Source organism: Mobula birostris, chromosome 10 (assembly GCF_030028105.1).
Source record: "Mobula birostris isolate sMobBir1 chromosome 10, sMobBir1.hap1, whole genome shotgun sequence".
Taxonomy (NCBI): domain Eukaryota; kingdom Metazoa; phylum Chordata; class Chondrichthyes; order Myliobatiformes; family Myliobatidae; genus Mobula; species Mobula birostris.
Genome location: NC_092379.1, coordinates 53,387,193 through 53,411,140, shown reverse-complemented (window position 1 = coordinate 53,411,140; position 23,948 = coordinate 53,387,193). Strand labels below are relative to the sequence as shown.

The window sequence follows — 23,948 nt, the reverse complement described above, 5'->3', positions numbered from 1 at the left end:
TGGAATAAAGTTTCGGCACAGACTAGAAGGGCCGAGTGACCTGTTTTCTGTGCTGTAGTGTTCTATGGTTCTAGGCATCAGAAGTGGAGAGAGTCAGCAATTTCAAGTTCCTGGGTGTCCATTTCTCCAAGGACCTAACCTGGATGCAGCGATAATGAAGACAAAATAGTGATTATATTTCAGTAGGAGTTTGAAGGGATTTGGTTTATCAACTAAAACACAAAAACTTCTACGAATGTATCATGGAGAGCATTCTGACTGGCTGCATCACAAAGGACCAGAAAGCATCCACATTTGCAGAAGCGTTGTTGGGAGAAATACTTCATTCATTATGGCCTCCCGAGAAGGATGCACAGTGATCAGGGAAAGGATTTTGAGAGCAGTCTCATACATGAGTTACTGAGCATGTTTGGAGTTGAGAAGTTCAAGAACAATGCTATATCATCCTCAAGATGATCCTCAGCCTGAGAGATTCAACAGGACATTGTTAGACATGCTAGGAACTCTTGATGCCAAGAAAAAGAGTAAGTGATGTCAGCATATTGGACATTTGGAACACAGTTGTAACTGTACTTAGAATGAAGCCATTGGTTACTTGCCACACCATTTAACGTTTGGACATGAAGCCAGATTACTTGTGCAGAAACACCACTAGTCTCCAGTAGCAAACCCCAAAAAGCCCCCTTTGTCCCATTCTTTCAAATTTTCTTTTGACTTCCTGTGTTCCTCTAGTATTGTGTGAGTATTACTCTGGATTTCTAGCATCTGTACTCTCATGTATTACACTGAAAAGAACAGGGAATAGGGTGGTTAACAACCAATGCCATTCTTCCTCAACACAAAGATTTGAGGGATGAAGAACATGTCGGACATAACTGCAGTGAGCTTGTCTTCAGTCTGCAGAAAGTCATGCAGGAAATTCAAGGGCAACCTTTTCACCCACAACTGGTGACGACTTGGAGCCCATCACCACAGGGACAGTGAGAGGTGAAAAGCAGGGATGGATTTAAAAGGACAGAGGTGGAACAGAAACATGGGCAGGGACCAGCTGGACTCTGTTGGCCCCGAACGGTAAACTTGGTGTGTTGTAGGTTAACTAAGTACCTGAGTCAATGTTTAAAATAGAACTCATTTATTTGCCACTGATCCAGAATATTAAACTCCATTCCCATTACATCAACATTAAGAAACACCTCCCATCCCAGTGACTACAGTGCAGACTTGGTTTGATGAGAGCAGCAATAATTAAAGTCTGACACCAACAGTCACTTTTGAACGCGTCTCTGGATTCAGAAACTGTGAGGGTTAAATATCCAGCAGGCTGCTTATTTAAACACTTTCCCGAGTGTGAACTCGGTAGTGCGTCACAAGGTGGGCTGATTGAGTGAATCTCTTCCCACATTCAGAGCAGGTGAATGGGCTCTCCCCAGTGTGAATTCGCTGGTGTGTCAGTAGGTTAGAAGACCGAGTAAATCCCTTCCCACATTCAGAGCAAGTGAATGGTCTCTCACCACTGTGAATTCGCTGGTGTGCCAATAAGTTAGATGACCCGGTAAATCCCTTTCCACATTCAGAGCAGGTGAACGGCCTCTCCCCAGTGTGAATTCGCTGGTGTGTCCTTAAGTGAGATTGCAGAGTAAATCCTTTCCCACATTCAGAGCAAATGAATGGTCTCTCCCCAGTATGAATTCGTTGATGTGCCAATAGGTGAGATGACAGAGTAAATCCCTTTCCACATTCGGAGCAGGTGAACGGCCTCTCCCCAGTGTGAAGTCGCTGGTGTGTCCGTAACTGAGATTGCAGAGTAAATCCTTTCCCACATTCAGAGCAGGTGAACGGTCTCTCCCCAGTATGAATTCGCTGGTGTGCCAGTAGGTGAGATGACAGAGTAAATCCCTTTCCACATTCGGAGCAGGTGAACGGCCTCTCCCCAGTGTGAAGTCGCTGGTGTGTCCTTAAGTGAGATTGCAGAGTAAATCCTTTCCCACATTCGGAGCAAGTGAACGGTCTCTCCCCAGTATGAATTCGCTGGTGTGTCAGTAGGTTACATGACTGAGTAAATCCCTTCCCACATTCAGAACAAGTATATGGTTTCTCCCCAGTGTGAACTCGTTGGTGCACCAGTAAATTACAAGACTCAGTAAATCCCTTCCCACATTCAGAGCAAGTGAACGGCCTCTCCCTGGTGTGAACTCTCTGGTGTGAAAGCAGTTTTGATGGGCAAGTAAATCCCTTTCCGCATTCAGAGCAGGTGAATGGTCTCTCCCCAGTTTGAACTTGCTGTTGTCTCATCATGTGGGATGTATTAATGAATCCCTGTCCACACACTGAACTGTGGAACAATCTCAATCTCTATCTCTCTCTCTCTCTCTCTCTCTCTCTCTCTCTCTCTCTAACTCTCTCTATCTCTCTCTCCAACCTGTTTATGTATCTGCACGTAGACTTGGTGAGTCAATCTCTTCTCACAAGGAGCAGGTGAACGGCCTCTCACTGGTGTGGATTTTATTTGATTTCATTTGGAGATACAGCATGGAACAGGCCTCTTCAGCCCAATCAGCTGCTCCGTCCAGCAATCCACCTGTTAACCCAGCTCTGTCAGAGGACAATTTACAATGACCAATTAACCTATTATCCGATATGTCCTTGGACTGTGAAAGGAAACTAGAGCACCCGGAGGAAAACCATGTGGTCACGGCAAAGACGTACAAGCTCCTTACAGACTGTGTCTGAACTGAAATCCAAACTCCGATACCCCAGTCTGAAATCTTCAGTTTGGATGACAGAACCAATTGCTTCCCACAGAACAGGTGAACCGCCTCACTATAGTGTGAACTTGTTGATGTATCTTCAGGTTGGATGACTGAGTATATCCTCTCCCAAAGAGCAGATCATTGGCCTCTCCCCAGTGTGAACTCACTGGTATATCTGCAGGTTGGCTGAGTGAGATAATTCATGCCCACACTGAGAGCAGGTGAATGATATCAATTGTCTGACAATTCACCAAGTCAGATGTTAGTCATAGTGAATCCCTTGTAAAATCATTGCAGTTGAAGAACTGATCTCTGGTGAACAAACGCTGGTGTGTTCTCAGCACCCCGGTTCCAGTGAATTTCACTGAGTTAAAACAGAATGTTTCCTTTCAGACCCAAAACACATATCCAGCTGGGATGAGATACATCTTCATCTCCAAGGATTGACAACTGATCTATTGGTGCTACAAAGAGAATATCTGGTCACTCCTTTGATAATCTGAAGACAATTAGAAGCTTTATCTCCAGGTGGGTTCATGCAAATCTCACCCCTACACTGAACACGTGTTCGGATTCTCCTTGCTGTGACTGTTGTTCTGTCTTCTCAAGCATCTCCTCCTCTACATTCAGAGACTGATTGTTTTCAAATGCTGGTGAGCTGACAAAGACAGCAGAACTGATGTTGCACTGAAGAACTGATGTTTTTGTTTTCAAGATACCCATTCAGAAATTCTTTGATGTTTCAAACCTGCAAGAAGATTTACAAAAGATATCAGTGGGTGAAAGAGAGCATTTTAAATTAAATAGTTTTAGTCTCTAACATTAGGCTGTCACAATGAGATTCAGCCCAAGTTGGAGGAACAATTCCTCATTGTCTAACTGGGCACTGTCCAGGAATCCGGACTGACAATTAATTTCCTGTCTTTCCGCCTGTATCAGAATGGACATTTCTGCCTGTTGTCAATCTGTGACTTGGCTCAGTTTGGCTCTCCCAGTCAGTATTATTTCAGGTTCTGGGCGTGTCACACAGAGCTACAAAGAGCACATGATATTACATGGCTGCTCTGGAGACTTTCCAAGTACTCAAACCCCACTCCCTCACCAGTGTAAGTGCTGCAGGTCACTGGTTACCCCAGACAAAGGTGTCTGATATCAGTCTGTTCCCAGAGAGAATGGGATGAAACATGTTCCAGCAGGCAGAAAGATCCAGAACCAGAAGATGTAGAAAGAGGCAATTTTAGAAAAGATCCAAATCGAATGCAAGGCTTTTAGACCACAAGACCATAAGATATAGGAGAAGAAGTAGGCCATTCGGCCCATTGAGTCTACTCCACCATTTAATCATGGGCTGATCCAATTCTCCAACCCTTCCCCTGCCTTCACTTTGACTCCTCGGCTAATCAAGAACCTATCTGTCTCTGCCTTAAATACACCCAATGATTTGGCCTCCACAGCCGCTCGTGGCAACAAATTCCACAGATTTACCACCCTCTGACTAAAGTAATTTCTCCGCATCTCAGTTCTAAAAGGACATCCTTCAATTCTGAAGTTGTGCCCTCTTGTCCTAGAATCCCCTGCCATGGGAAATAACTTTGCCATATCTAATCTGTAAGGGCCTTTTAACATTCTGAATGTTTCTATGAGATCCCCCCCTCATTCTTCTGAACTCCAGGGAACACAGCCCAAAAGCTGCCAGACATTACCCATACGGTAACCCTTTCATTCCTGGAATCATTCTCGTGAATCTTCTCTGAGCCCTCTGCAATGTCAGTACATCCTTTCTAAAGTAAGGAGCCCAAAACAGCACACAATACTCCAAGTATGGTCTCACGAGTGCCTTTTGGAGCCTCGACATCACATCCCAGGTCTTATATTCCATACCTCTAGAAATGAATGCCAACATTGCATTCGCCTTCTTCACAACTGACTTAACCTGGAGGTTAACCTTTAGGGTATCTTGCACAAGGTCTCCCAAGTCCCTTTGCATCTCTGCATTTTGAATTCTATCTCCATCCAAATAATAGCCTGCCAGTTTATTTCTTCCACCAAAGTGCATGACTATACACTTTCCAACATTGTATTTCATTTGCCACTTCTTTGCCCATTCCCCTAAACTATCTAAGTCTCTGTTTCCTCAACATTCACCGCTCCTCCGCCTATCTTTGTATCATCGGCAAATTTAGCCACAAATCCATTAATACTGTAGTCCAAATCACTGACATACATCGTAAAAAGCAGCGGTCCCAACACCAACTCCTGTGAATTCCACTGATAACTGGCAGCCAGCCAGAATAGGATCCCTTTATTCCCATTCTCTAGCCGACCAGCCAATGCTCCACCCATGCTAGTAACTTACCTGTAATTCCATGGGCACTTATCTTGCTAAGCAGCCTCATGTGCGGCACCTTGTCAAAGGCCTTCTGAAAATCCAAGTTCACTACGTCTACTGCTTCTCCTTTGTCTACCCTGCTTGTAATTTCCTCAAAGAATTGCAGTAGGTTTGTCAGACAGGATTTTCCTTTCGGGAAACGATGCTGGCTTTGGCCTACCTTGTCATGTGCCTCCAGGTACTCCGTAATCTCATCCCTAACAATCGATTCCAACAACTCCCCAACCACTGATGTCAGGCTAACAGGTCGATAGTTTCCTTTTTGCTGCCTCCCACCCTTTTTAAATAGCTGAGTAACACTTGTAATTTTCCAGTCATCCAGTACAATGCCAGAATCTATATTCTTGAAAGATCATTGTTAATGCCTCCACAATCTCTCCAGCTACTTCCTTCAGAATACGAGGGTGCATTCCATCAGGTCCAGGAGATTTATCCACCCTCAGACCATTAAGTTTCCTGAACACCTTCTCAGTCGTAATTTTCACTGCACAAACTTCAACTTACTGACACTCTTCAATGTCCAGTATACTGCAGATGTCTTCCACTGTGAAGACCGGTGCTAAATACGTATTCAGTTCCTCTCCCATCTCTGCATCTCTCACTACAATATCTCCAGCATGATTTTGTATTGGTCCTATATCTACTCTCAATTCTCTTTTACCCTTTATATACTTGAAAAAGCTTTTAGTATCTTCTTTGATATTAGTCACCAGCTTCCTCTCATAATTCATCTTTTCCTTCCTAATAACCTTCTTAGTATCCTTCTGCAAGTTTTTAAAACTCCTCAATCCTCCATCTTCCCACTGGCTCGGGCTTCCTTGTATGCCTTCTTTTTTGCTTTTACTTTGGCTTTGACTTCACTTGCCAGCCACAGTAGTGTACTTCTTCCCTTGGAACATTTCTTCTTATTTGGAATATATCCGTCTTGCACTTCCCTCATTTCTTGCAGTAACTCCAGCCATTGCTGCTCTGCTGTCCTTCCTGCAAATGTCCCTTTGCAGTCAACTACGGCCAGTTCCCCTCTCATGCCATTGTAATTTCCTTTATTCCACTGAAATATCCACACATATTGGATTTTAAATTTTCCCTTTCAAATTTCAATGTTAGCTCGATCATATTGTGATCACTTTTCCCTAAGGGTTCCTTAACCTTAAGCTCTCTTATCACCTTTGGATCATTGCACAACACCCAATCCAGCACAGTCAATCTCCTAGTGGGCTCAACAACAAGCTCTTCTAAAAAGTCATTCCTTAGACGTTCTACAAATTATCTCTCTTGAGGTCCAGTACTGACCTGTCCCAATCCACTTTCATGTTAAAATCCCCAACGATTATCATGACACTGCCTTTCTGACATACTTATTCTATCTCCTGCTGTAATTTGTATCCACATCCCGGCTGTTGTTTGGAGGCCTGTATACAACTGCCATTGGGGTCCTTTTACTCTTCTTGTTTTTAACTCAACCCATAGAGACTGCATACCTTACAATCCTATGTCCTCTCTTCCTAATGATTTAATATTATTTCTTATACACAGAGTCACACCACCCCCTCTGCCTACTAATCTATCTTTCCGATACACCGTATATCCTTGGACGTTCAGCTCCCAATGACAGCCATCCTTTAGCCAAGTTTCAGAGATGGCCACGTCATATTTGACAATCTATAGCTGAATTTCAAGATTGTCAATTTTATTCCTTATGCTGCGTGCATTCAAATATAACACTCTCAGTCCAGTATTTGTTGCTTTCTGTTTGAACTGCACCATGCCTCTATTGCCCTGTAACTCATGCCACTGGCTGTGATTAAGCCTCATCTCCTACCTGTTCTTTCTATAATCTCTGTTGCACGCTATCTTTGATTTATTTCTGTTTTCCCCTTCCTCAGCCCTATCACTCCAGTTCCCATCCCCCTGCCAAATTAGTTCAAACCCTCCCTAACAGCTCTATTTAATGTGTTCGCTAGGATATTGGACCCCTTTGGGTTCGGGTGTAACCCGTCCTTTTTGCACAGGTTGTTCCTCCCCCAGAAGAGGTCCCAATGATCCAGGAATCTGAATCCCTGCCCCCTACACCAGTCTCTCAGCCACATATTAATATGCCTGGTCATGGTATTCTTGTGCTCATTAGCACGTGACACAGGTAGCAATCCTGAGATTACTACCCTAGAGGTCCTGCTTTTCAGCTTCCTACCTAACTCCCTGAATTCACCCTTCAAGACCTCCTCCCTTTTTCTACCTATGTCATTGGTACCAACATGTACCAAGACTTCTGGCTGTTCACCCTCTCCCTTCAGAAGACTCTGCACCTGATCCAAGACATCCCGTACCCTGGCACCTGGGAGGCAACACACCATGTGGGTGACTCTGTCAGGCTGACAGAACCTCCTGTCTGTTCCCCTCACTATGGAATCCCCTATGACTACCGGATTCCTCATCTTCCTCTTTCCCCTCTGCACCACGGAACCAGGCTCGGTGCCAGGGACCTGATTGCCATGGTTGTCCTCTGTCAGGTCACCCCACTCAACAGCATCCAAAATGAGATAATGATTACTGGGGGGGGGGGGGGGGTGGAGATGAACACAGGGCTGCTCTCTACCATCTGAGCCCTTTCCCTCACTTCCCTGACCATCACCCACTTATCGAACTCCTGCAGCCTCTGGGTGAATAACTCCCTGTCACTCCTATCTATCTCCTGTTTGCTCTCCCTAAGAAGCTTTTGTTTTCGATTCTATTCACACTGCTTTACTGAACAGAGAACCACTACCTTGTTTTAAGCCTCATTCTTAACTCAGCACATTATCTACCAAGAAGGCGACGTGTGTAGGAACTCCAATGAAATTCCCATTTTAGACGCTACAGTTGAAAGCCACAGCTTCATCTATGGACCATACAGTTAGTAACATTATTTTAAGGTATTTAAAAAATCCATTGCAAAGTGGATAATACACGAACGGACTCTGGTCGCTGGTACAGTTCCCTTTCAAGGGAGTGGAAGAGGGGATGTTGCTCTGGTTTAAAAGTTAATTTAAGGAATCGTGCACTTGAGTCGAGTCTGAATGAGTACGCCATAACTGTCACTGACTTCATTAAAACCTGTGTGGATGAGTGTGCATCTACAAGAACACACTGTACACAAGAATAAAAAGCCATGGATGAACCAGAAGGTTCGTAGTCTGCTGAGAGCTAAATCTGTAGCATTGAAGTCTGGTGACCCAGGACTATACAAGATGACCTTGTATGTCTTACGGAGGGCTACTTCATGAGCATAGGAACAATTCCCCATGAAGCTGGAGATGGAATTGTATGTATGTCAACTCTAGCCAGGATTACAGGCCAGTACTTCCTACTAAGCGAAGCCTGGCATCATGTGTGGTCGTGATGCTTCACTCCCAGATGGGCTCAACGCCTTTTATGCACACTTTGAAAGGGAAAATAAAACTACAGCACCTGATGACCCTGTGATCTCTTGTCTCAGGGACTGACGTTAGAGCATCTTTAAAGAGCTGCCAGGCCCCAATGGAGTACCTGATAGGGCTCTGAAAATCTGTGCCAAGCAACCAGCAGGTTGTGCTCGAAGACATTTTGAACCTTTCAGTGCCGCAGTCAGAATTTTACACCTGCTTCAGAAGGGCAACAATCATACCAGTCCCCAAGAAGAGTAAGGTGAGCTGTCTCAATGCCCATTGTCCAGTAGCACCCACATCTATGGTGATAAAATGTTTTGAGAGATTGGTTATGGCTAGAATTAACTCCTGTCTCAGCAAGGACCTGGACCCAGTGCAATTTGCCTATCACAAAGTAGGTCTATGGAGGACGTGATCTCATTGGTTCTCCACACGGCCTTGGATCACCTGAACAAAACAAATACTTCTGTCAGGATGCTGTTTATTGACCACAGCTCAGCATTTAACACAATCACTCCCAGAGTTCTGACCAGAAGACTCCAGAACCTGGACCTCTGTACCTTCCTCTGCAACTGGACCCTGACTTCCTAACTGGAAGACCGCAATGTGTGCAGATGGGAAATGACATCTCCACCCTGCTGACAATCAACACTCGCGCACCTCAAGGATGAGTGCTTAGCCCACTGATCTTCTCTCTCTCTACACCTAGGCACAGCTCAAATGCCATTTATAAATTTGCTGACGACACAACTATTGTTGGTAGAATTTCAGATGGTGACAAGAGGGGGTACAGGAGCGAGATATACCAGCTAGTTGAGTGGTGTCATAGCAACAACCCTGCACTCAACATCAGTAAGACTGAAGAACTGATAGTGGTTTCCAGAAAGGGTAAGATGAGGAAACTCACAGCAGTCCTCACAGAGAGATAAGAAGTGGAAAGAGAGAGCAACTTCAAGATCCTGGGTGTCAAAATCCCTAAGGATCTAACCTGGGTCCAACATATTGATGCAGCTATAAAGGAGAGGGGGTGGGGAGGGAAAGGAACTTGTTGTATAAGATTGAAAGAAGCTGCAGATATTGTGAACTCAGTCAGCTCCATAATGGGCACTCGCCTCTGTAGCATTCAGTATATCTTCGAGGATCAATGCCTGAAAAAGGCAGCCTCCATCATTAAGGATCCCCATCATCCGGGCCATGCCCTCTTCTCATTGCTACCATCAGGAAGGAGGTACAGGAGCCAAACTGAAGGATTTTCCGGACTCCCAGACGACCACATCTGCACCAGGTGCGTCGAGCTGCAGCTCCTTAGACCGAGTTAGGGAACTGGAGCTGCAGCTCGATGACCTTCGCCTGGTCAGGGAGAGTGAGGAGGTGATAGAGAGGAGCTATAGGCAGGTGGTCACCTCGGGACCACAGGAAACAGAGAAGTGGGTAACAATCAGGAGAGGGAAGGGCAAGAAGCAGGTACTAGAGAGTACCCCAGTGGCTGTCCCCCTTAAGAATAAGTATTCCTGCTTGAGTACTGTTGGGGGGGGGGGAGGAGAACGGCCTACCTGGGGGAAGCAACAGTGGTCGCGCTTCTGGCACAGAGTCTGGTCCTGTGGCTCAGAAGAGTAGGGAAAGGAAGAGGATGGCAGCAGTGATAGGGGACTCTATAGTTAGGGGGTCAGATAGGCAATTTTGTGAACACAGGAAAGAAACGCGGATGGTAGTTTGCCTCCCAGGTGCCAGGGTCTGGGATGTTTCTGATCAAGTCCATGATATCTTGAAGTGGGAGGGAGAACAGTCAGAGGTTGTGGTACATTTTGGTACCAACGACATAGGTAGGAAAAGGGAGGAGGTCCTGAAAAAAGACTACAGGGAGTTAGGAAAGAAGTTGAGAAGCAGAACCTCAAAGGTAGTAATCGCTGGATTACGGCTTGTGCCACATGACAGTGAGTATAGGAATAGAATGAGGTGGAGGATAAACGCGTGGTTGGGCGATTGGAGCAGGGGGCAGGGATTCAGATTTCTGGATCATTGGGACCTCTTCTGGGACAGGTGTGACCTGTACAAAGGGGGACCAATATCCTGGCATGAAGGTTTGCTAAGGCTATTGGGAAGAGTTTAAACTAGAATTGCTAAGACGTGGGCACCGAACTGAAGTGACGGAGGAAAGGGAGGTTAGCTCACAAATAGAGTAAGTTTGGAGACAGTGTAAAAGGGAGGATAGGCAGGTGATAGAGAAGGGATGCGCTTAGTCCGATGGTTTGAGATGTGTCTATTTTAATGTGAGGAGTATCATGAATAAAGCGGATGAGCTTAGAGCGTGGATCAGCACTTGGAGCTATGATGTTGTGGCCACTACAGAGACTTGGATGGTGCAGGGGCAGGAATGGCTACTTCAAGTGCCAGGCTTCAGATGTTTCAGAAAGAAAAGGGAGGGAAGCAAAAGAGGTGGGGGCGTGCCACTGTTGGTCAGAGATAGTGTCAAGGCTGCAGAAAAGGAGGAAGTCATGGAGGGATTGTCTATGGAGTCTCTGCGGGTGGAAGTTAAGAATAGGAAAGGGTTCTTATGACAAACATATTTCTTTTGGGGTTGCCTCCTGGAAAGATGGGGTAGAGTTAGGTGTAGATTTAGCATTGGCCACTTTCTGACCTTTTTCCGGTTTTTTGCGGAAGGGGGGTGGTATTTTTGTTCTTATTTTCAATTTAGCTTTTCTTTTTAAACGGGCTGACCTGAAACTACCAAAATGTCTGAAATGTCGTGACTTCTGCTTCCTCTTTGAACATTTCTTCCTCTTCCGGGGTTATGAGTTTGTACTCTGGTTAACCCTTTACATACCTTATGCTTGAGCTTAGTAGTATGGATAAGGTTATTAATTTGGTTTCTTGGAATAAAAATGGTTTAAACCACCCAATTAAACGGAAGAAAAATTTTAAAGTATTCAATAGGATGAACACTCACATTATTTTTGTACAAGAAACTCATATCCGGAAAGAGGATAATCAACGTTATTTTAGGTTCTGAAAGGGCCAACGGTACCACTCGAATTCACAGACCAAAGTAAAAGGCGTTTCTATTTTTATAGATTTGTCAATTTCATTTTTTCATCATGAGATGGCTTCAGACCCGAATGGTAGATTTTTGTTAATTACTGGCTTGTTATTTAGCTAAAAAGTTAGTATTCTCAATATTTATGCCCCGAATGTTGACTGTGCCGAATTTTTTAAGAATCTTTTTACATCTCTTCCTAATTTAAATGATTATAGGTTGATTAAGGGTGGAGATTTTAACTGTTGTTTAAACCCTTTGATGGATAGATCCATGTTTAATCAAGTACTTCCGGATAAATCGGCTACTCTTATTAACTCTTTTATGACTGATTCTGGAATCTCAGAAATTTGGAAATTCTTGCATCCCAATGAAAAAGAGTTCTCTTTTTTCTCACATGTATATCATCAATATTCAAGAATTGATTATTTTCTTATCAATTCTCAATTAATTCCATTTGTTATTGGTTGTAAATATGATTCCATTGCTATTTCTGATCATGCACCGTTAAAACTATCTAATAAGTCAAGGGATATATCTTCTAATTCTAGACAATGGCGATTTAATACTACTTTGCTTCAGGATTTGGATTTTGTTAAATTTATTGAGGAACTGATTAATTTTTTCTTCACAACGAATTTTACGGAGAATATTTCCAGTGGGACACTATGGGATACTTTTCAAGCATACATTCGTGGACAAATTATTTCATATACTGCTGGATTACAAAACCGAAGTAATAATGAGATACTTAAACTGGTTGACAAGATCAAAGAAATTGATGAGAAATATTCCACAGCCCCTAATCAGGAGCTCTACAAAGAGAGATTTGAACTTCAAATGGAACATAGTCTATTACTATCATCTTGGATTGAAAGCCAATTAACTAAAACTGAGTCAATTCTATACACATGGTGATAAAACTGGGAAACTATTGGCTAATCAATTGAAATCGGCTTCGGTTAAGCGACAGATTATTAAGATTCGTAAACAAGATGATACTTTGACGGTTGATCATGATGAGATAGAACATAGAACATAGAATAGCACAGCACATTACAGGTCCTTCAGCCCATAATGTTGTGCCGACCCTCAAACCCTGCCTCCCATATAACCCCCCACCTTAAATTCCTCCATATACCTGTCTAGTAGTCTCTTAAATTTCACTAGTGTATCTGCCTCCACCACTGACTCAGGCAGTGCATTCCACGCACCAACCACTCTCTGAGTAAAAAACCTTCCTCTAGTATCCCCCTTGAACTTCCCACCACTTACCTTAAAGCCATGTCCTCTTGTATTGAGCAGTGGTGCCCTGGGGAAGAGGCGCTGGCTATCCACTCTATCTATTCCTCTTAATATCTTGTACACCTCTATCATGTCTCCTCTCATCCTCCTTCTCTCCAAAGAGTAAAGCCCTATCTCTCTGAATCTCTGATCATAATGCATACTCTCTAAACAAGAGCAGCATCCTGGTAAATCTCCTCTGTACCCTTTCCAATGATTCCACATCCTTCCTATAGTGAGGCGACCAGAAATGGACACAGTATTCCAATTGTGGCCTAACCAGAGTTTTATAGAGCTGCATCATTACATCGCGACTCTTAAACTCTATCCCTCGACTTATGAAAGCTAACGCCCCAGAAGCTTTCTTAACTACCCTATCTACCTGTGAGGCAACCTTCAGGGATCTGTGGACATGTACCCCCAGATCCCTCTGCTCCTCCACACTACCAAGTATCCTGCCATTTACTCTGTACTCTGCCTTGGAGTTTGTCCTTCCAAAGTGTACCACCTCACACTTCTCCGGGTTGAACTCCATCTGCCACTTCTCAGCCCACGTCTGCATCCTATCAGTGTCTCTCTGCAATCTTCGACAATCTCCTACACTATCTACAACACCACCAACCTTTCTGTCGTCTGCAAACTTGCCAACCCACTCCTCTACCCCGACATCCAGGTCATTAATAAAAATCACGAAAAGTAGAGATCCCAGAACAGATCCTTGTGGGACACCGCTAGTCACAAGCCTCCAATCTGAATGTACTCCCTCCACCACGACCCTCTGCCTTCTGCAGGCAAGCCAATTCTGAATCCACCTGGCCAAACTTCCCTGGATCCCATGCCTTCTGACTTTCTGAATAAGATTACCGTGTGGAACCTTGTCAAATGCCTCACTAAAATCCATACAGATCACATCCACTGCACTACTCTCATCTATATGCCTGGTCACCTCCTCAAAGAACTCTATCAGGCTTGTTAGACATGATCTGCCCTTCACAAAGCCATGCTGGCTGTCCCTGATCAGACCATGATTCTCTAAATGCCCATAGATCCTATCTCTAAGAATCTTTTCCAACAGCTTTCCCACCACAGACGTAAGGCTCACTGGTCTATAATTACCCGGACTATCCCTACTACCTTTTTTGAACAAGGGGACAACATTCGCCTCCGTCCAATCCTCCGGTACCATCCCCGTGGACAACGAGGACATAAAAGTCCTAGCCAGAGGCTCAGCAATCTCTTCCCTCGCCTTGTGGAGCAGCCTGGGGAATATTCCGTCAGGCCCCGGGGACTTATCCGTCCTAATGTATTTTAACAACTCCAATACCTCCTCTCCCTTAATATCAATATGCTCCAGAACATCAACCTCCCTCATATTGTCCTCACCATCATCAAGTTCCCTCTCATTGGTGAATACCGAAGAGAAGTATTCATTGAGGACCTCGCTCACTTCCACAGCCTCCAGGCACATCTTCCCACCTTTATCTCTAATCAGTCCTACCTTCACTCCTGTCATCCTTTTGTTCTTCACATAATTGAAGAATGCCGTGGGGTTTTCCTTTACCCTACTCGCCAAGGCCTTCTCATGCCCCCTTCTTGCTCTTCTCAGCCCCTTCTTAAGCTCCTTTCTTGCTTCCCTATATTCCTCAATAGACCCATCTGATCCTTGCTTCCTAGACCTCATGTATGCTGCCTTCTTCCACCTGACTAGATTTTCCACCTCACTTGTCCCCCATGGTTCCTTCACCCTACCATTCTTTATCTTCCTCACCGGGACAAATTTATCCCTAACATCCTGCAAGAGATCTCTAAACATCGACCACATGTCCATAGTACATTTCCCTGCAAAAACATCATCCCAATTCACACCCGCAAGTTCTAGCCTTATAGCCTCATAATTTGCCCTTCCCCAATTAAAAATTTTCCTATCCTCTCTGATTCTGTCCTTTTCCATGATAATGCTAAAGGCCAGGGAGCGGTGGTCACTGTCCCCCAGATGCACACCCACTGAAAGATCTGTGACCTGACCCGGTTCATTACCTAGTACTAGATCTAGTATAGCACTCCCCCTAGTGGGCCTGTCCATATACTCTGCCCCATCTAAGCCGTTGGAACTAATCAGGTGCCAATCAATATTACGGAAGTTAAAGTCACCCATGATAACAACCCTGTTATTTTTGCACCTTTCCAAAATCTGCCTCCCAATCTGCTCCTCTGTATCTCTGCTGCTACCAGGAGGCCTATAGAATACTCCCAATAGAGTAACTGCTCCCTTCCTGTTCCTGACTTCCACCCATACTGACTCAAAAGAGGATCCTGCTACATTGCCCACCATTTTTGTAGCTGTATAGTATCCCTGACCAGTATTGCCACCCCTCCTCCCCTTTATCCCCCCTCTCTATCCCTTTTAAAGCACTGAAATCCAGGAATATTGAGAATCCATTCCTGCCCTGGTGCCAGCCAAGTCTCTTAATAGATAAATAAATAAATAAAACATAAATAAATCTTTACTAGAATGTTATACCTCCCTATATCAATCAGTATTTCCTGATGATTCCACCATCATGTATGAATTTTTAAACAAATTGAATATTGCAAAATTATCATCCAATGAACATTTAAAATTAGATGTAACTATTATGGCAGAAGAAATAAAAAATGCTATTTCTTCGATGAACTCAGGTAAAGCACCTGGTCCAGATGGATATACAGTAGAATTTTAAATTTTTTTTTCTACTACACTCACTCCTTGATTATGTAGAATTTTTAGGAATGCAGTATCATAGGCAAATTATCACAATCTTTTTACCAAGCTTCTATTTCCCTAATTCTTAAAAAAGATAAGGATCCTACTGAATGTGCATCTTACAGGCCTATATCTTTGCTGAATGTGGACTCTAAGATTTTTTCTAAAATTTTGGCAATGAGATTGGAGAATGTATTGCCTCAAATTATTTCTGCTGATCAGACTGGATTTATTAAAACTCATTACTCTTTTTTAATATTAGGAGATTAATGAATATTGTTTATACTCCTTCACCCAGAATGTGTCATTTCATTGGACGCTGAGAAAGCCTTTGACAGAGTCGAATGGACATACTTGTTTAATGCGCTTGAGAAATTTAATTTTAGTCCGATATTTATATCTTGGATTAAATCGATATATCTTGCTCCTTTGGCTTCGGTATTTACTAATAATCAAAGATCCCCCCCCACCCTTTCATTTATTTCGAGGTACTAGGCAAGGTTGCCCTCTTAGTCCACTACTATTTGACATTGCCCTGGAACCACTAGGTCTTGCTATTCGTGACTCCCCTAATATATTTGGTATTACCCGTGGAAATGACGATACATAAATTATCACTATATGCAGATGATTTACTATTATATATTTCTAACCCAGGGAAATCTATTCTGGCAGTATTAACTCTGCCTGCTCAGTTTAGTAGTTTTTCTGGTTATAAATTGAATCGAGGTAAGAGTGAACTTTTTCCATTAAATATGCAGGTTCCTATTTATAGATGTTCTCCATTCAGAGTGATTACTGACTATTTTACTTATTTGGGAGTTAAAATTACTAAGAGACATAAGGATTTATTCAAGCTCAACCTTTTACCGTTAATTCGTCAGGCTAAACAACTGATTACTAAATGGTCCCCATTGTCCCTATCACCGATTGGCCAAATTAATGCTATCAAAATGATTATTTTACCTAAATTTTTATATTTATTTCAAGAGATACTAATTTTCATTCCTAAATCCTTTTTTGATACTATTGATTCTAAACTTTCTTCTTATATATGGCAAAACAAAAACCCCAGGTTAAGTAAAAAATATTTACAGAAGTCCAAGAAAGATGGTGGTTCAGCACTGCCTAATTTAAGATTCTATTACTGGGCAATTAATATTCGATATTTAACATTTTGGACACGAGACTGGAATATAATTCCAAGTCCACATTGGGTAAACCTTGAAGGCTACTCTGTACAAGGGTTCTTTTTAGCTTCCATTTTAGGAACTTCACTTCCTTTTGTATTATCTAAATTGAACAAACAAATGGTTAATCCAATAATTAAACATACATTACGAATATGGTTTCAATTTTGTAAATTTTTTGGTTTGAATGAATTTATATTATCAAGCTCAATTATATCTCTTTTTTTTCAACCCTCGGTTATGGATCAAGCCTTTTCGATATGGAAAACGAAAGGTATGACATGTTTTCATGACCTATTTCAGGATAACTGTTTCATGTCTTTTGAACAGTTATCTAATAACTTTAGTTTGCCTAGATCCCATTTTTTTAGATACTTACAAATAAGGAATTTTTTAAATACCATGCTGCCTACCTTCCCGGCCTCATACCCTACTGATATCATTGATAAGATTTTAGGTTTAAATCCCTTTCAGAAGGGATTAATAGCATCTATTTATGATATGATTATGAAATTACAGCCAGGTGTATCTGATAAAATTAAAAATGAATGGGAAAGGGAACTTCAACATTGCCTACCTATAGAGAAATGGAATAAAAATTTTCAATTATTTAGTTCTTCCTCTATATGTGTTAAACATACACTAATACAATTTAAAGTAGTGCATAGGGCTCATATGTCTAAAGATAAGTTAGCCTGTTTTTATTCTTATATAAACCATATTTGTGATAGATGTCACTCTGAGGTGGCTTCTTTAACTCACATGTTTTGGTCCTGTCCTCTTTTGGAAAATTTCTGGGAAGATATTTTTGATATTCACTCAACAGTTTTGGATTTTGATTTACAACCTCATCCTATTATGGCAAATTTTAGATTGCCAATGGTAGAACATAGATTTTTATCCTCTTCAGCCTGTCCGATGATTGCATTTGTTACTTTAATGGCCAGAAGATCCATTTTATTGAACTGGAAGGAGACCAATTCAATGGTTTTCCCAAACTATATTATGTTTGAATTTAGAAAAAATCAGAAGTGATATTTTTGATCCTTCGGTTAAATTCGAAGAGACTTGGAAACCATTTATTTAATGTAATTTGACCTTTCCAAATCCTTCTTATTAACCAAAAATATACGAATAGAGGAGCGGAGTTGACGACATTATTGAACGTGTTGGATTTAAGATAATGGTCTAGCTTTGTTTTGTTTCGTTTGCTTTTTTTGGGGGGGGGATTAGTATTTAGTCTTTTTTTTTCTTTGTATTTTTTTTTCTTCTTATTTCTTTTTTTATGAATAAATATATTAAGAGTTTGAAAGGTTATTATACCAGTATTATTTGAAAGTTTTTTGTACATGTTTATTAATAATATAATTATTCCATTCTCTCTGTATTAACACTTATTCTGTTTATAATTTTGGAAAATTAATAGGAAAGGGTCAATAACTCTACTGGGTGTTTTTTATAGACCACCCAATAGTAACAGGGACATCGAGGAGCAGATAGGGAGACAGATTCTGGAAAGGAGTAATAATAACAGGGTTGTTGAGGTGGGAGATTTTAATTTCCCAAATATTGATTGGCATCTCCCTAGAGTGAGGGGTTTAGATGGGGTGGAGTTTATTAGGTGTGTTCAGGAAGGTTTCTTAACACAATATGTAGATAAGCCTACAAGAGGAGAGGCTGTACTTGATCTGGTATTGGGAAATGAACCTGGTCAGGTGTCAGGTCTCTCAGTAGGAGAGCATTTTGGAGATAGTGATCATAATTCTATCTCCTTTACCATAGCATTGGAGAGGGTTAGGAACAGACAATTTAGGGAAACGTTTAAATGGAGTAAGGGGAACTATGAGGTTATCAGGCAGGAACTTGGAAGCATAAATTGGAAACAGATGTTCTCAGGAAAACGTACCGAAGAAATGTGGCAAATGTTCAGGGATATTTGTGCGGGGTTCTGAGTAGGTACATTCCAATGAGACATGGAAAGGATGGTAGGTACAAGATCCGTGGTGCACAAAGGCTGTTGTAAATCTTGTCAAGAAGAAAAGAATAGCTTATGAAAGGTTCAAAAAACTAGGTAATTATATGAATCTAAAAGATTATAAGGCTAGCAAGAAGGAGCTTAAGAATGAAATTAGGGTGGCCAGAAGGGGCCATGAGAAGGTCTTGGCGGGCAGGATTAAGGAAAACCCCAGGGCATTCTACAAGTATGTGAAGAGCAAGAGGATAAGACGTGAAAGAATAGAACCAATCAAGTGTGACAATGGAAAAGTGTGTATGGAACTGGTGGAAACAGAGGAGGTACTTAATGAATACTTTGCTTCAGTATTCAAAACGGCAAAGGACCTTGGCAATTGTAGGGATGACTTGCAGTGGACTGAAAAGCTTGAGAATGTAGATATTAAGAAAGAGGATATGCTGGAGATTTTGGAAAGCATCAAGTTGGATAGGTCACCAGGACCAGACGGGATGTACTCCAGGTTACTATGGGAAGCGAGGAGATTGCTGAGCCTCTGGCAATGATCTTTCCTTCATCAATGAGGACGGGAGAGGTTCTGGAGGATTGGAGGGTTGCGGATGTTGTTCCCTTATTCAAGAAAGGGAGTAGGGATAGCCCAGGAAATTATAGACCAGTGAGTCTTACTTCAGTGGTTGATAAGTTGATGGAGAAGATCCTGAGAGGCAGGACTTACAAAAATTTGGAGAAGCATAATATGATTAGGAATAGTCAACAAGGCTTTGTCAAAGGCAGGTCGTGCATATGGCATAGTATATGTGGATTTTAGCATGGCACTTGATAAGGTACCCCATGCAAGGCTTATTGAGAAAGTAAGGAGGCATGGAATCCAAGGGGACATTGCTTGTGGATCCAGAACTGGCTTGCCCACGGAAGGCAAAGCGTGGTTGTAGACGGGTCATATTCTGAATGGAAGCCGGTGACCAATGGTGTGCCTCAGGGATCTGTTCTGGGACCCTTACTCTTCGTGAATTTTGTAAATGACGTGGCTGAGGAAGTGGAGGGATGGATTAGTAAATTTGCTGATGACACAAAGGTTGGGGGTGTTGTGGATAGTGTGGAGGGCTGTCAGAGTTTACAACACGACATTGATAGGATGCAAAACTGGGCTGAGAAGTGGCAGATGGAGTTCAACCCAGATAAGTGTGAGGTGGTTCATTTTGGTAGGTCAAATATGATGGCAGAATATAGTATTAATGATGACTCTTGGGAGTGTGGAGGATCAGAGGGATCTTGGGGTCCGAGTCCATAGGACACTCAAAGCTGCTACGCAGGTTGACTGTGGTTAAGAAGGCATACAGTGCATTGGCCTTCATCAATCGTGTAATTGAGTTTAAGAGCCGAGAGGTAATGTTGCAGCTATATATGACCCTGGTCAGACCCCACTTGGAGTACTGTGCTCAGTTCTGGTTGCCTCACTACAGGAAGGATGTGGAAACCATAGAAAGGGTGCAGAGGAGACTTACAAGGATGTTGCCTGAATTGGGAAGCATGCCTTACGAGAGTAGGTTGAGTGAACTCGGCCTTTTCTCCTTGGAGTGACGGAAGATGAGAGGTGACTTGATAGAGGTGTACAAGATAATGAGAGGCATTGATCGTGTGGATAGTCAGAGGCTTTTCCCCAGGGCTGAAATGGCTAGCACGAGAGGGCATAGTTTTAAGGCGCTTGGAAGTAAGTACAGAGCAGATGTCAGGGGTAAGTTTTTTTACGCATCGACTGGTGAGTGTGTGGAATAGGCTGTCGGTGGCGGTTGTGGAGGCGGATACAATAGGGTCTTTTAAGAGACTCCTAGACAGGTACATGGAGCTTAGAAAAATAGAGGGCTATGGGTAAGCCTAGGTAGTTCTCAGGTAGGGACATGTTCGGCACAGCTTTGTGGGCTGAAGGGAGTGGGAAGCGCAGAATCAAATATCGCTGTGATGATTGTACGTTCTAGTACCAATTGTTTGGTGACAATAAAGTATAAGGTATTGCACTGTATGTTTTCTATGATTAAGGAACAGTTTCTTCCCTTCTGCCACTCGGTTTCTGAACCCACGAATATTACCTCACTACTTTTTTTGCACAACACACAGCAAAGTTGCTGGTGAATGCAGCAGGCCAGGTAGCATCTCTAGGAAGAGGTACAGTCGACGTTTCAGGCCGAGACCCTTCGTCAGGACTAACTGAAGGAAGAGCTAGTAAGAGATTTGAAAGTGGGAGGGGGAGGGGGAGATCCAAAATGATAGGAGAAGACAGGAGGGGGAGGGATGGAGCCAAGAGCTGGACAGCTGATAGGCAAAAGGGATATGAGAGGATCATGGGACAGGAGGCCCAGGGAGAAGGAAAATGGGGGGGGGGGACCCAGAGGATGGGCAAGGGGTATAGTCAGAGGGACAGAGGGAGAAAAAGGAGAGTGAGAGAAAGAATGTGTGTATAAAAATAAATAACAGATGGGGTACGAGGGGGAGGTGGGGCATTAGCAGAAGTTAGAGAAGTCAACGTTCATGCCATCAGGTTGGAGGCTACCCAGACGGAATATAAGGTGTTGTTCCTCCAACCTGAGTGTGGCTTCATCTTTACAGTAGAGGAGGCCGTGGATAGACATGTCAGAATGGGAATGGGATGTGGGATTAAAATGTGTGGCCACTGGGAGACCCTGCTTTCTCTGGTGGACAGAGCATAGGTGTTCAGCAAAGCGGTCTCCCAGTCTGCGTCAGGTCTCGCAAATATATAGAAGGCCACATCAGGAGCACCAGACGCAGTATATCACCATCACCTCACCTGGAAGGACTGTCTGGGGCCCGGAATGGTGGCAAGGGAGGAAGTGTAAGGGCATGTGTAGCACTTGTTACGCTTACAAGGATAAGTGCCAGCAGGGATATTGGTGGGGAGGGATGGGGGGGGCCGAATGGACAAGCGAGTTGCGTAGGGAGCGATCCCTGCAGAAAGCGGGGGGGGGGGGTGGAGTGGAGGGAAAGATGTGCTTAGTGGTGGGATTCCGTTGGAGGTGGCGGAAGTTATGGAGAATAATATGTTGGACCCGGAGGCTGGTGGGGTGGTGGGTGAGGACAAGGGGAACCCTATTCCTAGTGGGGTGGTGGGAGGATGGAGTGAGAGCAGATGTGCGTGAAATGGGGGAGATGCGTCTGAGAGCAGAGTTGATGGTGGAGGAAGGGAAGCCCCTTTCTTTAAAAAAGGAGGACATCTCCCTTGTCCTGGAATGAAAAGCCTCATCCTGAGAACAGATGCGGCGGAGACAGAGGAATTGCGAGAAGGAGATGGCATTCTTGCAAGAGACAGGGTGAGAAGAGAAATAGTCCAGATAGCTGTGAGAGTCAGTAGTTGGCTCCATCCCTCCCCCTCCTGTCTTCTCCTATCATTTTGGATCTCCTCCTCCCCCTCTCAAATCTCTTACTAGCTCTTCTTTCAGTTAGTCCTGACGAAGGGTCTTGGAACGTCGACTGTACCTCTTCCTAGAGATGCTGCCTGGCCTGCAACTTTGATGTGTGTTGCTTGAACTTCCAGCATCTGCAGATTTCCTCGTGTTTGCGTATTTAAATTTTATGTGTGTTTTAACCATAATTCTCTATTTTTTTATAATTATATATTGCATTGTACTTCTGCCGCAAAGACAACACATTTCATGACATATGCCGGTGATCTGTCACTCTGATTCTGTTCCGTTCCCGATCCTGGGATTCAGACAGCTGAGGCTCGGCTGTGTCTGGGAGATGACTGGGCTGCCAGCCCCTCAGCCTGCGGACTGAGTGGAAAGCCTTGGCAGCATCACCCATTGCCGCCTCTACACAGAGACATTGTCACCAACCCCGAACCCAGCCTCTGTCCCTCACCGGCCCGCGATGCGCATGCGCCGCAACATGGCCTCGGCAGCGCCCATCATCGGAAAATTCACCGGACCGGGTGTGAATCGTGGGGCTGAGAGAGGGAAATAAGTGTCACCATCCCGGGTCCACAGTGTGTCCGGCGCCCGGAGTAATTGTCCCCCAGTCAGGCTGCCGACCCCGGTGCTGATGAAAACCCACCCGAACCCCGCTCCTACCTACTCCCGATGCTCCAGAGCCGGTTGTCCACATGGCGCATGCGCGAATATTGGCAGCTGGTTGTGCCTCATGCGCATGCGCAATTGGTTGACGGCGGACGGACGGTGATTTCTGAAGCGCTGTGCTTTCTGGGTATGCTCGGTGCCATTTTACAGTTCAAGGTTCAAAGTGTATTTTATTCTCCAAGTACAGATATGTCACCATATATAACCCTGAGATTTATTTTCTTGTGGACATACTCAGCATATCTATAGCATAGTAACTATGACAGGATCACTGAAAGATCAAGTAGCGGGCAGAAGGCAACAACCTCTACAAATGCAAATATAAATAAACAACGAGAACATGAGATAATGAGAATAATAATGAAAATGAACATGCGATAACGTGCTTTAAAGTGCAATCATTGAATGTGGGACATTTCAATGATTGAGCAAGTGAAGTTGAGTGTAGTTTAGACTCTTTTGTTAAACAGCCTAATGGTTGTTCAAGAGCCTGTTGGCCTTCACCCTTCTTTGTGCAGCTGGATCCTGGACATCCTGTCAGATTGCCGGCAGGTGCTAAGAATGGGCTTCCTCACCCCTGCCCCTCTGACTCTCAACACAGGTGCCTCTCAGGGCTGTGTCCTAAGCCCCCTCCAGTACTCTCTGTACACTCATGACTGTGAAACCATGCACAGCTCCAACCTGCTAATTAAATTTGCTGGTTATACCACATTGATTGGCCTTGGCTCAAATAATAACGAGGCAGCCTACAGAGAAGAAGAAGTCATCACCCTGACACAGTGGTGTCAAGAAAACAACCTCTCCCTCAATGTCGCAAAGACAAAGGAGCTGGTTGTGGACTACAGAAGGAATGGAGACAGGCTAACCCCTATTGACATTAATGGATCTGGGGTTGAGCTTTAAGTTCCTCGACGTACACATCACCAGGGGTCTCACGTGGTCTGTACATGCCAGCTGTGTGGTGAAAAAAGCACAAAAGTGCCTCTTTTACCTCAGATGGTTGAAGAAGTTTGGCATGAGCCCCCAAAATCCTATGGACTTTCTACAGAGGCACCGGGCTGCATCACTGCCTGTACTTTCCTCAATTGCAGGAC

The 23,948-nt window shown here is 43.7% G+C and overlaps 2 protein-coding genes across 2 annotated transcripts in view; one reads left to right on the top strand and one right to left on the bottom strand.

Annotated features, from left to right (window-relative positions):
• The window catches only part of LOC140204030 (uncharacterized), a 92,534-nt gene that overhangs the window by 41,338 nt on the left and 27,248 nt on the right, over positions 1-23,948 (top strand). The window lies entirely within an intron of this gene.
• Positions 1,134-22,888, bottom strand: LOC140204018 (uncharacterized). The gene is made up of 2 exons (XM_072270241.1): positions 22,849-22,888; positions 1,134-3,498 (listed from the first exon to the last, which is right to left on the bottom strand). Exon 2 carries the CDS (start codon positions 2,293-2,295, stop codon positions 1,330-1,332), a length of 966 nt encoding a protein of 321 aa, XP_072126342.1. The 5' UTR covers positions 2,296-3,498; positions 22,849-22,888; the 3' UTR covers positions 1,134-1,329.

Coding starts and splice junctions, on each gene's coding strand:
- LOC140204018 (XM_072270241.1), bottom strand. CDS start 2,295: ATGATGAGACAACAGCAAGTTCAAACTGGGGAGAGACCATTCACCTGC.